Source organism: Colletotrichum karsti (assembly GCF_011947395.1).
Source record: "Colletotrichum karsti strain CkLH20 chromosome Unknown Scaffold12, whole genome shotgun sequence".
NCBI classification, from domain to species: domain Eukaryota; kingdom Fungi; phylum Ascomycota; class Sordariomycetes; order Glomerellales; family Glomerellaceae; genus Colletotrichum; species Colletotrichum karsti.
The window spans coordinates 476,207-492,052 of NW_024065912.1; the positions used below are offsets into that span (position 1 = coordinate 476,207).

Consider the following 15,846-nt stretch of genomic DNA (forward strand, 5'->3'; position numbering starts at 1 on the left):
GATAACACCCAATACCTACCTCGGCGGCGGCCTTTTCCGAGTGGTTCTCGCTGAGCCAATGGGCGACTCGCTGCGACCAACGGGTGGTGGGAAATTTGCCGCTCCGCCCAAAATCATGCGCTGGGAATTCTGCGTAATTGACGAGCTTCCCTGAAAAAACATACGCGACTATTCCAAGACTTCGCCCGCCACTTTCAAACCTGAACTTTTACACCCCTACCTACGAGATACCCGGTCCTCGACCATGATACTTCCGCCCTCGACCGATCGAAAATGAGTCAAGATTATTTCTCCAAGAAGGGCAAGGCCCCGATGGACCAAGAGCTCGACCGAGATGATTCCAACACGCCACCCCAGTCGGGTTCGTCATCGAGCAGACCGCACTACATGACTGTCGGCTCCGGCTCTACCTCCGTACACGCCGCGCACCTCCAGGAACTTCTCGACAACGATTCGGGATATGGAGGCAGCATCGCGAACGGCGAGGCTCTGGCTTCCGCCGCTGACCGCCACATTCCCACTTCTGCCAATGGGCACCTCTCCGAGGCTGACCGCAAGTCTCAGGCCGGTGCTATTCACCAGCTGTGGTACAACTCCCACAGAGTGAAGCTGGGCCGCTCGATCAACCAGGTTATCGAGCTGCTGAAGGACCTGCAGAAGATGAATGTCTCCTGGCCCGCACATTACCCCTCGGTGCGGGAGGCCGAGGCTGCCGTATCCTCTCGACCTGGCATGGGCCACGCGTATTCGACCGTCGGCGACGTTCATCCCTCCGCATCCTCTGTTCCGACATCTCCGACGTCTCCTCCCCAGATCCGACGATCTCTGACCTCGATCGAAAGTGCCGAGTCGAGCAGGGCCCAGGAAAGACGCCCCGCAGAGGAACCCCGCCTTGTCACGCCCCAAATCGCTCAAGACTTCTCCGTTCTGAAGCTGGATCTGAAGCTGGGCTCTCTTCACCAGGCGGAGCTCGTCCACTCGCTGGAGAGAGGCTCCATCGCATCACTCCTAGATGGCAAGATCAGCTCCAGCATTCGACACCTCCTCAACTTACGCGAACGAATCGAAGACACCTCGAGCAAGGTTTTGGTGACGGGTGACCTGAACGCTGGAAAATCAACATTCTGCAACGCCCTTTTGAGAAGGAAGATCCTGCCAGAGGACCAGCAGCCATGCACCGCCATCTTTTGCGAGGTTTTGGACGCCAGGGAGAACGGAGGCCTGGAGGAGGTACACGCCGTGCATAAGGACGCGACCTACGACCGACTGAACGAAAGCACATACGACGTTTACAAGCTGTCACAGTTGGAAGACATCGTAATTGATAACGACAAGTACACCCAGTGCAAGGTTTACGTTAAGGATGTCCGAACTATTGACGAGTCTCTGCTCAACAACGGCGTGGTGGACATTGCCCTTATCGACGCCCCGGGTTTGAACTCCGACACTACGAAGACGACGGCCGTGTTTGCGCGACAGGAGGAGATCGACGTCGTCGTGTTTGTTGTTTCTGCCGCCAACCACTTTACCATGACTGCCAAGGAGTTCATCTGGGCCGCTGCCGCTGAGAAGGCCTACCTGTTTATCGTGGTGAACGGTTACGACAACATCAGAGACAAGAACAGATGCCAGAAGATGATTCTGGACCAAGTCCATGGACTTAGCCCGAGAACGCACAAAGAATCCTCAGAGCTGGTTCATTTCGTCTCGAGTAATGCTGTTCCTACCGCTCCCGCGCCCCCTGGTGGACCCTCCGGCGGCGGAAGTGGTAGCTCAAGCGGAGGCGGTGGCGGCGACGACCCTGGAAATGACCCCAAGGGCAAGGGCAAGGATAAGGAGAAGATTCGTGACTTCGAGAACCTCGAGCAATCTCTGCGCAGATTCGTCTTGGAGAAGCGTGCCAGGTCGAAGTTGGCGCCGGCCAAGCACTATCTGTTGAACATCCTCAAGGACGTCAACGAGCTGGCCAATGTCAACACAGAGGTGGCCCAGTCTGAGCTTGATCGTGTCACCAAGGAGCTCAGGGAGATTGAGCCCCAGCTCGAGTCTAGCAGGAGGGCGAGGGCCCAAGTCAGCGATGATGTCAACAAGATCACCGAGGATACCTGCAAGGAGGTCTATGACTACACAAGGCTGACGCTCAACTCTGCTATCGAACATGCTGGAGACAACAACCACGGTGTACCGTACCGCGGAATCTTCAGCGCCTTCGACTACGCGGAGGAGCTCAAGGAGGCCATGATGTCCTACATCCTGGACTCCGTCGCCCACTGCGAGGAGCACGCCAAGTCGAAGACTGTCGGCGGCGTCAACGCTATCAAGCAACTTGGTATCCTTCACTTGGGTAATGACTACCAGAACTTGACTTTCCGCCCCGACGTTATGTTCAAGAAGAAGAAGGATTCGATGGCCCGCCGTGTCGACATTCCCACGGAGTTCTGGGATTTCGTCGACTGGAACACCATCATCCAGAAGCAAGAGAAGGTCGCAGGAACCGGTATGGCGCTCACCGTTGCCGGAGCTTTGGTCCCTCGTATGATCGGAGGTAGCGGATGGCTTGACCATGCGTTGAGTGCAGCCAAGATTCTAGGCAACGACAACTTGCGCCGGCTCATCATTCCGGGCATCGTCGCAGCAGGTAAGCTTACATCTCTCTTCCAGACATGAAAGACGCAGATAACTAACGAAACCATAGCCTTCGCGGCCGCAGCCTACATTCTCAACCAGATCCCCAACTCCCTCCCGCACCGCCTGTCGGCCAAGATTGCCGCTCAGTTGGAGGCCATCGACTACGTCCACGGCAACTCGACGCGCATCTCCTCGTCGGTCCGCAAGGTTCTCTCCATCCCAGCGGACAACCTCCGCGTCGGTCTCGAGCAGTCCGTCAAGGACCTCAGCCAGCGTCGCGAGGAGACGCTCAAGGTTAAGCAGGAAAGCGAGGTGGCGCTCAAGTACTTTGGCAACCTCGTCCGCAACAGCGCGCAGCAGAGGTCCGTTGTTGACAGCGTCGACCTCGAGGCTCCTCCCCCGGGAGCGGTGGCGGCCGGCCTTCATTGAAATCCGATAACGACCGGCTCACCTCACTCGCTCCCTTTCTGGATCGAAACCTAACGACAGCATGGAACGGCGTTCATATTTTCGGTGGTTGTTGAACTGGGCTCCCCTCAATCGACCCCCTTACACGGGGTCTTGTACGCGTCTACCTATACCTGAGTTTATTCTCCCTTTTCTTTTGATGGGACCGGTGTGCTGGAGAGTAGAAACACGAGAGGGATATCAAAACACGTAGAGACTTGAGAAAAAATACCCTTAACCCTCCCATCATCGTTGACTACTCGATCAAATTTGTGCGTAGATTTCTTCCGCTCATCAGCTCTCGCCGCAGCATTTCAGACCGGGCCCTGACGGTGCTGCATGCGTCCCAGCCATCTGGTTCGGCCCTCGAGGCCGACAACCCGTTCAAGTTTACCAAACGTCCGAAGCTCAGGATGACATTGACAGTCCCGAGAACGAAAAAGACTGCCCAGCCCAGGCCCGAGCTCTCTAATCTCTCGGTTGGGGAGATGCAGCTTACGTACCCGGCCGGGCATTGGCCCTGGATGGACGGACGGACCAAGGACCGGAGCCTGGATAGCGCGGGTGCCCGGCCCCTCCCTCTCTCTCGAGATCGTCATTTGTCTTTCCTCGTTCCTGGACTTCAGGCATTAAAGACCCGGATTTTTCATGGGGGGTTTCTTAGATTGTGTGTTCTAGATGATGCCGACGGAGCGTTGGGGGAGAATTTTAGATGAACACATGCTAGGTTTCGGGTGTTATGCACGTAATCGATATTCTCTCAAGGTTTTATGCTTGTGGTCGGTTCCATGTAGAGAAAGAGAGAGAGAAAGTGTGTGTGTGTGTGTATGAATAAGGTCGTGTGTGGTAGTCTAGTCAGGGCGCAAGACTTCGAGGTGGCGGCAAGCTCTTCCGTCGGCAACAGAGAATTGGAGGTGGCCGCTTTGACCTCCCATCCCCGAGTGAAAAAAAGGAGGTTTGTGTTTTCTTGTATTTTGTCTGTACTAATTGCTGCATGGAGGGACGCGATGAGACCGTTCTATTGGGTTCTGTATGCATGCATGATGCGAGCTGCAGGTACTCTCTATCTGAGCTTTTCGGTTTCCAACCTCTCAAGACTCAGGCTTTGGTTTATTGGGATGAATAGGCTCCGAAGCAGCGTCAGTCGGAAACAGGTTGTCAGCAGATAGTTTCCAGAAACCCCTGATTATCCGGATTCTTTTAGAGATGTTACTAGGTATGATGTGGTTTCCAGAAAGCCATAATTACTAGGTATGAATGGACATTATTACGGATGTCGCTCCCTTTGTTTGTGTGGAACAATTGTTCGGCATCCAAGACATTGTTCGAGACACGCGATACCGCCTACCGGTTTCTGGGCTGTGGAGCAGCTGGAGACAGGCTGGAGCTGGAGCTGGGAGCAGCTTTATAATTTATTATTACCATCATTTTTATCTCGGAGGGGATGAATTGGTTCATTCTAGTCCCCGGCCGATCAGTGGGCTCGATTTTGATTTCGTGTTGGCAGGAAGTCAGGAGAGGGGACGTCAAAGCGCGGCGGGCGGGATTTTATTCTAGATGACTGTGGGCAGAAGATTCCAAGACACAGACAAGTCCAGACGCAGGGTTATGTTCTGAAGGCGTCGATAGCTTTACGTGTCTGACAGATGAAAGATGACTGTTCTTCGTGGTGGCTTTCTGTCATGGAGACGTCAACGACACACGACCAATGTCAAGTGTCAAGCAGACTATTAGGGAGAGGGAGTTTCGGAGGGGTGAAAGTGTAATGGTAAAATAAGGGTCGATCATGTCGCCATGCGTGCAGTGGTTCCCAACACGACGGGGCGAGGCCGGCGGGCGGGGGTGGAATCATTTCGATGCCGCTGCGCTGGGATGAACTCTGCCAATCCTCCTGCAGGTGTTCTATTTCTGTACGAATCAACGATAGTCTTTCTGTTTGCCTGGACGGATTCTCCTTGTCATCTTAGTAAGGAGAGTCAGATTTATGTTCTTTTATGTCGTCGTCACCTCAGTCTCAGCTCACGGAGAGTCATGTAATCGAGAGAGGAGATTTGGCAATTCTGGGCTCGCGTGCATGCTTGGAAGATGATTCAGCGAAACCCATTCGTCGCATGTCGCATCTCGAAGCGGTTTCATTAAGGCCTTTCTTCTAATAATTCATCAGCGATGGGGGCAGCAAACCTAGCGTCCACGTAGTAAGAGGGCAGCCACTGGGACAAGACGCCGGGATTCCGGGCAAGCAGGATGGGACGTTTCATGCGCCCCGGGCTCTGCCAGGTTGTTCCCGTCTTGTTGTGTTGTCGCTGTCTTTGTATTCCGTAGCGTACAGATTACTGTTGAATCTTGAGACGAGTAAACGGAGTTTCTACCGAGAGAAGTCCTTTGTGACTACGTAATATGGGCTTTCGTTAGCGGGAACGGTGGCGTTATTCCAACGGGGAAAAAGGGGGCAGATGAGACGGGAAGGTATGCAAGAAAGGGGATGTTTTGTTTTACGTATTTCGGAGCTAAGAAACGGCTTCGTTCATCGGTTGGTTTTGATTGCATTCTTGGATGAGAGAGGCCACGACGATTTGCAGTGCAGGACGGGAAGGGAAGTCTGGCCCAAGGAAGGAGTGTCTGTGCTTTCATGGAGGGTGGTCCGTTCACTGGACCCCCAGGAATCCGTCGAAGCCAATGGTGACCCTCCATCATGCCCACCCTTGTCTGTGTCTCTCTCGCCTTTTTCTCTCCTAAATGCGACTGCTAACGAATGCCGCCGCCCCCCTTCTATCCCCCGAAAAGGGAGTCGTTCCAGGGGGGATTTGACGGGCGGAGATGAAGTTGGAGAGTGACATTCGCCAATTGGCGATAGCTTTTACTGGACTGTTGACAGTGGACAGTGGACAATGCAATGGTTAGCGACGGTGGGTATTCGACAGAGGAGAAGCGACTTCCTTCACCAATCCAATGGAACCAACCCGTCGTCGCTGCTACCTCAACTCAACTCAGCTTAGCTCTGTCAAACTTCAGACAGCTCTTCCCTTTTTTTTTTTTTCTTTTTTTTCCCACCACCGTCTCTCTCTCTTTTCCGCTGTCACCTCTGCGCTCCGTCCATTGCTATTGGGCTTCTTCTCTTTTCCTTGGTACCTTACTATACACACACTCACTCATCCATTCATCCCATCCCGCCGGTGTCTGACGGACTAGACATCCTTGGCATAATTACCTTATCTCATTCCCGTCTCTCTTAATTTTTTTTTATTCTCCCCTTCTCCTTGGTCCCTTGTTGGCTGTCTCTTTTGATGAGTACCTTACCTACCTAGTTTTAGTCGTAGACGGACCCAATTTCTTCTTTACTCTTTGCTTCCTTAGTGCTTTCTCGGACTCCTGTCGCAGCCCTGTCTGTCATTGGAGCTCTAATTACCTTACTTTACACTACGAGTCGATCTATTCGTACCTGTCTTATCCCTTTCACTATTCATTCATTGGATAGTTGGAAGGATAGACATTGGTATTCAGACGACGTCTTATTCCCTCCCTCCCATTCCGTCCACGTCTATTCGTACTGCATACGTCCACACACCGCAGTCCAGTCCAACCCTGCGTGCCATTCGCAAGGCCCATCACATCCCGCGCGTCAACCGCCCTCGCCCTCTTCGCTCACACCCCTCGACACGGGAGCCAGAGTCAGACCCAGGCCCGGCCGGCATTGACAGACACGACCAGCCTCTTCGAGTTCAGGCCCAAACCAGAAACCAGGCCACTGCGACGCAACATCGGGAACCGGAACCCCCCTCGCCCTTCCCGATTAAACCACCAAATCTCCCTTCTCAACCCCTCCTCTCTTCAGGTCGCCAGAGAAGGACTCCCACGAGAATTCAGACAGCAGAGACAGTTGTGCCCATGTGCGGCTCGTCCATGCCCCTTGGCCTGTTCTACATGTCGCCGCCATTGCCGCCGCCGCACACAAAGTCGCCCTCGCCCTCGCCTTTCTCAGCCTTACCCCTGAAAATCGCAACCGCCAACGGTCTGGTCTGCATTTGCTAAGCGACGACGACGACCCCCTTCCGAACCACTTTTTTGTTCTTCCCCAGCAGAATCCAGAATCCCGAATCCACACCCTGAACTCGCCCTGCGTTGCGCACTCCGAACCCCAGGGTCACCAGATCCAGCCTCGCCCAGCTCCCCTCTCGGCCGCGGAGCTCATCATCGCCCACGCCCACGCCGGCGACCGCGAACGAAATTCCCCGATTCGAACTTCCGCCCAGTCCAGCACCGTACCCGTAGGCCGGCAAGCCGACGAAAGGGAGCATGTCGCTCAATGGCCTGGACGACCCCAAGGTCAAGGAGGCCCACGATTCCGCCGTCGCGGAACCTGGAGGATGGTATGATGATCCCCTCCCTCCCTTCAAATGCCCAGTGTTTTCTTCTCCACCGGCGCCGTAGACCGTCTGCGTCCGCATGAGTTGAGTATGCCTCGACTCGGCGCAACGCGCAACGTTCACTACGCGCGCATATGCGCCGACGTTGCCTCTCCCCAAGGATACCCGTAATCCCGTGTCTCTCCTCTGCATCATTGTCGCGCGCGCGCAAGTGTAGTTCTGCGTAGGCTAAACTTCGTGCGCCAACATAGGTTTCTCCTCAAGTATGCGAGTCGCGATGACGTCGAACTTCTAGGTCGCGGGAATGGAGGCATCGTGGAAATCCGGAACAACATCGCCCAGTACGAGGACGAAAATGAGGAACGCTCGCCCTTATTCGGCTTCCTGAGGTACCGTCGCCGGAACGTGATCATTAAATATCTTCCTGAAGATTGCTCTCGACTGGTTCAAGGTGGGTTTTGTCTCGGTCACTGAACGGCGGCGCGGCGCATTGTTTTGATCGCTGCCCCCCCATTCCAGAGAGAGATTAAGCTGACTCGGTCTCTTCAACGTCTTGTAGCGCGTGTAACCGTTCACTTCAACGCCGTCTGCGAGCGCTTCACCCCGTATAATACCACCTTCTCGATTGCCGCGGCCAAGGAGCTCAAAGATACCAAGCTGTCCGCCGCCTGCTCTTTGCATGCCCAATCCGGCTCTACCTCGTCCTCGACAAGCTCACTCCGACGGAGACGGTTGATGGAAATTGCGGAAGAAGAAGAGGAAGAACAGAGAGCGAGCAAGAGAAGATCTGTCGGCGACGGTTTGCCAGAAACCGCCGGAGAAGACTCCGTCGAGCCCCCAAAATCACCAGTCGCCGCGGATCCGCCAGTGAAGTTGAACACCGACCTAGCAAATCTGTCCGAGGAGAGCAAGTTTTCGGAATCCCTGGAACCTCCGGAATTCATCGGCGCCAGACCGCCATCCCCGTCAAAATCGGTCGACGAAGGCCGCCGCATGTCATCGCAGTCTTCGCGGCCGGAGATTTATTCGTCGGCGTCTTATACCTACGGAAAACCAAGAGTCAAGCTTGCACCGCGACCATCGCTCGACGTCGGCGGACACCCGCGCACCGCTGCTGTGGGGGCCGCTTTTCGACCAATTTCGCAATTACCGTCCGGCTTCAAGCTGTTCTCCAAGGGCGCCAAAAAGGGAAAGTCCAAGGAAAATACTCTGGATCCTTCCGAAGCAACCCACATCGACGAAACAACCGAAATCTCCCTGGCCGCCACTGCAATACCCCTACCCGACAACGGGGACCCCATTTCCCAGCTTGACGAACTCGTCCGGCCACACACGAGCTCTGGACCAGGAGTACGACCCACCACGAGCTCGGGCGCCTCAGTTAAATCAGCCATGCCGTCCCTCACCACCACCACTGCTGCTAAGCAGACTATGACGCCCGAAAAGGCGCGTCTGATGAAGGCGATGCAACTGAGGGAGAAAAAGAAGAAAATGAGCATTCAGCCCCCGGCTTCTGTTGCTGTTGCTGTGGTCGACGGTGACGTCGAAGCTGTCTCGAAAGACGAGATTGTCACTTCGGAAAAGGCCCAGCCCACCGAACCCATCGTTGAGGAGATAACCGAGCAGACCCTTGCTACCGAGGTGGACGACGGTGAGGGCGAGGGGGAGAGACGACTCTCAATTTCCAAGGCGGACTCCGGCTTCGCTGTCGACGCGTCCTCTGCTTCTGTTCACACCGACGTGGCCTCTGAAATCACCCAGAGCGACTCGCACCCTGCCTCGCCCATCATTGCTTCCTCCGAGCCTGACCACTCGACCAAGGCCTCGTCTCTTTCTGAGGCTACTGACGAGACGGTGAAGGAGACGGATGAGGAACTCCACGAGCCTCAACCCGACACAGTTGATGCAGAAGCTGCGACGGACGAAACACCGAAGCCGGTTGAGCCGGTCACTGAGCCAGAGGTGGCTGCCGTCGAAGAAGCTGTGCCAGCTCCCCAGACGGAGACCGAAGCCCCTGAAGCAAAGGAGCCAGAGCAAGCGATTCCCACCGAGGTCGAAGTTCCCGAGGTAAAGGAGCCAGATCAACCAACTCCCGCCGAGATTGAGGTTCCTGAAGTTAAGGAGCCCGAACAACAAATTCCTACCGAGATCGAAGCTCCTGCGGTAAAGGAGCCGGAGTCAGAGCCAATGCCTACCGAGAACGAAGAGACCCCTGCCGAGCAGGTCGAAACGATCGAGTCCGAGAAACAAGATGCCCCCATTGTCGAGCAGCCTATCGATGTTGCCAAGGTTGAAGAACAGTCACCCGAGGAGGCGGTTTTGGAGAATGCCGAAGCCCAGCCTGAGACTCAGGCTGAGGTCAAGGAAGACGAGCCCAAGTCCCCGATAAGCTTGCCCATTTCCAAATTCTCTACGAGCCCAACACAGGAGAAGCCACCTGTTGCCTTGCCCTTGCAGTCGCCAAAGGAGGAGGAGGAGGAGGTAAAGCAAGAGGAGGCTCCGGTTGCTGCACCGGCACCTGCAGAAGAGACACCGATCTCCCCGACCTCACCCACATCCCCTCAATCCGCGGGATGGAAGGTTCCCAGGTCCAAGTTCTCAACACAGGATCTCAGAGCGGCTGCAAGCGAGACACCCGCTGCCGCTCCCCTCGAGGACGCACCGAAAGAGTCTCTGCCCGCCCCCGCTGAGGAAGAAGCTGAAGTTGACGCTCAATCTGCCGACTCGGAGCGTTCCAAGCGAAAGACACTCGTCGAGCCAATCCGCACTGACCTCGACGTGCCTGAGAAGAAGACCGATCCTAGTATCCTCGATGATGAAGAGCTGATGAACGAGCTGGACTCAGCCACCGTCCAGCAGGCCCAGCATGTCACTGTCTCCAAGTCACCCATTACCCCTGTCTTCCCCAGCCCGCCGAAGGAGCCCATCAGCAGGCCCACTTCACGTGGAGTTGTACGCACCATCTCGAACCCCATCCGCGGCAACCTCCTCACGCCTGCGGACGTGGCGGCACAAGATCAGAACCGGAGGTCCATCTCATCTGGCGCCGCCTTCTTGCACAAGATCACGCAGCAGCAGAACCAGAACCTGGCTCCCAAGCAGCCTGGCAAGATTGGATCCAGCATCTCCCAGCGTATCAAGGCTTTGGAAAAGCTCTCTGCCAACGCACCCGGCGTCGTTGAGACCCCCGAGTCGAACCTCAGCACCATGGGCAGTATGAAGGGACCCAGGCCATCTTCAGCATTCTTCGCCGTCAAGCGGGGCAGCGTCAGGGATCCTCCTTCCCGGTCTCCGTCGGTCATGGAGCGGACCAACTCTCTTCGAGTACCCAGCCCATCTCCTTCACAAGTCTTGGATGATGGCAAGGACTCTTCGCCTGAGAGTACCAAGGCAAACCGTGGCAGGTCGGGATCTATGGCCAACAGATTGTCCATGTTCGAAATGCCTGGCGCCCAGCCTCCCAGGGGCCGGCCCGAGTCCATCTCTGTTACCGCGCGCATCATCCGCGACCCCAGCCAGGTTGGCAAGGCCCCAGAGCCGCCTAAGGATCCTTCTGAGTTCGGCCGGCTTGAACTTAAGGAGTCGCCGTTGGTGGTCGATCATCAGAGGGCCGAAGCTCCCATGCCACCGGCCAATCTAGCCAAGGTGGAGGTTTCCAAGGAGACGATACAGGAGAGGAGGTTGTCCAAGGAGAAGCGTCGCTCGCAAACCATCGACATCCAGCCCGATGTCGAGGAGCCCGCTCGGCGTTCTTCCCTCAGCATCATGAAGGATTTCATCAAGGACCGTCGCAAGTCCATCACCTCGCCGTCCGTTGAGGTGCTGACGGCTCCCCTGCCACCCATGTCTCCCACCAAGTCTCCTTCGAGACCCCCCTCGACCCATAACTCGGGAGGCTTCACGCGTCGTCTGTCCATCAGCAGCCGTCGCTCCTCCATCAGCAAGGAGAACGCCGCCAACGGTGCTCTGTCACCCTCCATGTACACCGAGGGCAGTGCCTCTGGTGACGACAGCAAGTCGACAACCAGCGACAAGAAGAAGGGTCGTGCCAGCCGCTTTATGCGCCGTCTCTCTTCCTCTCTCAGCAGCGCGGGCCGTAGTAAGACTATGACCCCTACCGCCATCTCACCCACGGTGCAGGAGGAGGAAGCTGCGGAGGTCACTCGCCTCCAGCAGCCAACCATTGACGCATTCATGGGAGATGTCAATGTCCAATTCCCAGACAACCTCCTGTGGAAGCGCCGCAGCCTGTGCCTGGATTCTCAGGGCTTCTTGATCCTCAACGCTGTTGCTGGCTCTGCCGTTACCGCCTCCAAGGACAGACCTTCTACTGGTGTCGGAGTGAAGAGATACCACCTCTCCGAGTTCCGTACTCCCTACATTCCCGACGTCGAGCTGCAAGAGCTGCCCAACAGCGTGGTTCTCGATTTCATCGAGGGCTCTGGCCTTCAAGTTGCGTGCGAAGATCGCGCCGGACAGTTGAATGTTCTGCACAGTAGGTCGCTGCTGAAATATTCTTACATGATCGTGAACTAACATCCTCTGCAGTTCTCCAAGACGCGCATCAGAGCCACACCTCGTTCGGCCAGTAAACCAAACCGGCTACTTCACCCAAATCACATTCTTCGCCTATCCATTTTATTATACCCAAACACTACCATTCTCAACCTCAGCCACCAAGCAACCCGCCGTTTTTCTTTGTCATCATATCTTCTAAGCGTCCACATGACGGCCTCCAGCATGATTGCATTGCTCTCGCCTCGTCGCTTTTCACATCACACCAGCCAACACCTGAGACGGTGTCCAGCTGGACTTCCAACCCCCCATCACCAACTCTTCCCTAGATTACTGGGCACTAATTGCACGTCGCATGGCCCGACGCTTACTACACGCACTTGCGTTTCTTCTTTTTATTATCGCTTTTTCATTGCACTTCGTTTCAGTCAGGAAATGATACCACCCCGAAAGGGGACTGTTCAGGTTGGAGAGAGAGAGAGAGAGAAGGGGAACTTCGGGGCCGTGGCTTTGATTGGAAATGCCTATCCATGAGAACAACCCAGCTTCCGTTCAGATACTGTTTTCTTGAGAAAGCATTGAAAAGGAGACCCAGAGAACGGGGAGGGGACGAAGATGTTGGAGATCTCGCTTTTTTTTTTCTTGAGGCGGCGCGTCGTCAAAACCCGAACACCGCCTGTGTTGGAGAATTCTGGATGTACATACCACATAAACCCCCGTTACCGTCTAGGAGGCTGGGACTAGGAATAGCCTGGTCTTCGAGGAGGGGTTGGCCTGAATGAGATGCTGATATCTGACTTGAATCCCACTCATCCTGTCGTCGTGACTTGACTGATGCCTCTCAAGGACAGGACCGCATAATATCATGAGGTGAGCAAATTCGAATTCCGGTATCGAGCTAGTTAATTTGATCCTTCATCCAGACCTGGCCTCCGTCCCTTCGATATCGTCCCATCATCAATCCATCCCGTTTGATTTACGTATCCATCCGTTCCTTCCCTTCCTCCCTTCCGTCCGGACTTTCAAAAGAACGCATCTGCCTGCCGTCTGTACCTAATCCCAACATGTTTTTTTTTTTTTGGGCTTCGGGGGATAGTGAGAGAAATCGCCCTCTTCAATCCATGAAGGTCCACATCGAACGCCACCATCGTCGGTCCTTCTGCAGCCTCTCGCGCTCGATGTCGTCGTTGGTCAGGTTGATGGGGCGCATCGGGTCGAGCGGGTTGTATCTCTGGTACGGACCCATCACGGAAGGGGCTGCGGGCGCGGGCGCGGTCTGGCGCGCGGTGTTGTTGCTGGTCTGATCAGCGGGAGAGTTCTCGAGTTGCTGGGGAGCGGTGGTCTGGACCGACTCGGGAGCATGGGGCTGCTGCTGCTGGGGAGTCGTGACGTCTTGCTGAGGCGTGGTAGTGGCACTCTGCTCGTCCTGCGCGAGGGCAGCAGCGTCGGCCTGCTGAATCTCGCTCCTCCGCCTCTCCTCCGCCACCGCACGCTGGATATTCTCGCGCTCCATGCGGAACTCGTCACGCACGCGCTGCTGCCGCTCGTGGTTCCCATAACCTTGCTGGGCATCAGGATTCGAAGCGCCCGCGGCCGAGAACATGTATGAGCCACTGAACTGTGGGAGTGTGGGCTCCGGCAGCGTCTGCTCCTCCCGACGGCCCTGGTCCCGGAGCTCGATGCCCCCGGCCTCCTCGTCGCGGAGTGTCCTCTCCTCGCGGCCCATGAAGAAGAGCCTCAGCCGGCGCCGGACCCAGCACCGGACCCAGCGGACGTACGCGCCGGGGGGGTGGAGCGTGAAGCGCCAGCCCGTGCCGGGCATCCAGAACTCCCAGACGCCATCGCCGGACCTGCTGTACTGATAGTGGAAGCAGGGTACATAGCATAGGCAGAGGGTGCTGACGAAGAGGCCGAGAACCATGCCGATGGCGCAGCCCTTGAAGAAGCGTATTGAGGGGCTTTCGCTGGAAAAGGCCCATTGTAGGATCCAGGATGTGCGGGTGACGAGCTTGGGGGGGTTATTGGTGGTTGCGTCTGTCATTGCATTGGCTGGTGTTTTTCTTTCTCTTGGGCGCGTGGGATTCCTGGGGAAGTTAGTCGTGTGATCTGTCGATGATGGCTTTGGGGACATACCAGGTCGTCTTTGAGGTTTCTTCAGCTGATGGTGTGCGTGGTGAAGAGCGCGCTCTGTGATGAAAACTGCTGTTTTCTCTTTTTTTTATGTGCAGATGTCTCAGTATTTATTCTCTTTCTCCTGGTATAAGGTGAGATGAAAGTTCTTGCAAACAAGAAGTGTGACAGTTGGGATATATATACCTTATGCGCTGGGCGCTGTTGGTGATGTGAAGGCGCGTGATGGTGTGAAGAGAGGTGAGGCGCGCACAATATTTGTGTATAAGGATGAGATTTTCTCCTCTTCTTTGCGCTAGAAAATCTGTGGGTGAGTTGTTGATGAGAAAGAGAGAGAAGAAGGAGGGTGGGTGGGTGGAAAGAAATAGTTGGTATCCCGTCCAAGGCAAGAGCGTCTCTTCCCCTTTGCTCCTTCCTTTGGAAGATCGAGGTTGAGATTTGGACCAATGACAGTCTCGGACCACAACTCGAGCTTAAGAATCGAATGGAGAAGATTCTGAAGGAAACCAAATTTCTTATTGGCCTTTAAGGAGATTTAGTTACTATCCATCCCGATGCTGTTTATTCTCCTCCAAAAATCCCCGAATAGCCTCCAGCGCAACACCCCGCCTCATCCCCGTCTCATCGTCCCACGAGGAGTGTAATCCGACCAACCCACCGTTCTTCCTCTCGATCAACGGCGCCCCAGAGTGCCCCCAGTACGTCCAACACGTGTGCATCAGCGCCCCGATCTCCGAGTTATCCTGCGCGTCCTGGCCCTCTGCGCAGCCCCTGAACGTCCCGGTGCTGAGGTGCAGTACGTCGTACCCGGTCTCGACGCCCGGCTCCGCGGCCTCGAGGTCCTCGCTGCCCGGGTGCCCGACGCAGATGAGGCGGGATCCGATGGGTGGCGGGGAGGTCGCGGGTGTGATGAAGGGGAATGCTGTTGTGGAGATGTTGGAGGAGGATGGGGATTGTTGCTGCGCGGCTACGATTTTCAAGAGGGCGAGGTCTCGTACTGCGTCCCATGCTAGGGGCACCGCTTCGACTACTTGTCCCGAGGCGAAGAGGAGCCAGTGGCTCCGGGTCTGGTCAAACTCGGAGGGTGTCTCGGCTATGCAGTGGGAGCAGGTGAGGAGGAGGCCGGTTGGGGAGATGCAGACTGCCGTGCCTGCTTCCTCTTGGGCGAAGACGAGGGTGGCCATGATGGAGGGAGTGAGGCCTTTGGTGTGGATGTCTTTTGGGATAGCTACTGGGTGGGCTTGGAGGAGGCGGCGTTTCTTTAAGAGGAGTTGGAGGTCTCTTTTCCGGAGGTCTTTGAGTTTAAGGCTTGCGATGAGGATTTCTGGCAGGACGCGAATGCCGTTCTCCTTGGGTATGGAGTTGCTTGCCGGTGTTGATGTTGATAGTCGTAGGGTCAAGTCTGAGCTATTGTCTGCTGTTGATGCTGCTGCTGCAAGCTTGGCTCTCTGTCTCGTCCGCCGAGGAGAGACCACGACTGCTTCAGGAATCTGCACCATGATGATATTACGAGAGACCAGAGATGAGCTAGCCGTATATACGCAAGTCTTTTCTGCGAAATAGTAAATATGAAGACAGAGTGTGGCTGCAGTGTCTGAACCCCTGGAGATGAGGGGTGTTGTTGGTTTAAGAGTGTGGCGGCAGGATCAGACTGCTGCCTAATCATTGGAGGATATGTAAGTGAACTGGAACGGTACTTGCAGAGCCTCGAATTTCACACAACTCGATGAACGACCAACATATCAAAAGAAGCTAGGCCGAG

General features: G+C 55.6%; 4 protein-coding genes across 4 annotated transcripts; 2 read left to right on the forward strand and 2 right to left on the reverse strand.

Annotated features, from left to right (window-relative positions):
• Positions 1 to 273: 273 nt before the first annotated feature.
• CkaCkLH20_04528 (transmembrane GTPase fzo1) lies at positions 274 to 3,057 on the forward strand (the record flags this gene model as incomplete). The annotated part of the gene is made up of 2 exons (XM_038887247.1): positions 274 to 2,638; positions 2,696 to 3,057. 2 exons carry the CDS (start codon positions 274 to 276, stop codon positions 3,055 to 3,057), a joined length of 2,727 nt encoding a protein of 908 aa, XP_038747413.1.
• A 4,311-nt stretch (positions 3,058 to 7,368) lies between these two features.
• Positions 7,369 to 12,031, forward strand: CkaCkLH20_04529 (gpi-anchored cell surface glycoprotein; the record flags this gene model as incomplete). The annotated part of the gene is made up of 4 exons (XM_038887248.1): positions 7,369 to 7,442; positions 7,691 to 7,890; positions 7,999 to 11,934; positions 11,988 to 12,031. The coding sequence occupies 4 exons, from the start codon at positions 7,369 to 7,371 to the stop codon at positions 12,029 to 12,031; spliced, it is 4,254 nt and encodes a 1,417-aa protein (XP_038747414.1).
• Positions 12,032 to 13,068: 1,037 nt separating this feature from the next.
• Positions 13,069 to 13,995, reverse strand: CkaCkLH20_04530 (uncharacterized protein; the record flags this gene model as incomplete). Its single annotated transcript, XM_038887249.1, has 1 exon — positions 13,069 to 13,995. One exon carries the CDS (start codon positions 13,993 to 13,995, stop codon positions 13,069 to 13,071), a length of 927 nt encoding a protein of 308 aa, XP_038747415.1.
• Positions 13,996 to 14,626: 631 nt separating this feature from the next.
• CkaCkLH20_04531 (at hook domain-containing protein family protein) lies at positions 14,627 to 15,583 on the reverse strand (the record flags this gene model as incomplete). Its single annotated transcript, XM_038887250.1, has 1 exon — positions 14,627 to 15,583. The coding sequence occupies one exon, from the start codon at positions 15,581 to 15,583 to the stop codon at positions 14,627 to 14,629; it is 957 nt and encodes a 318-aa protein (XP_038747416.1).
• Between the last annotated feature and the right edge of the window lie 263 nt (positions 15,584 to 15,846).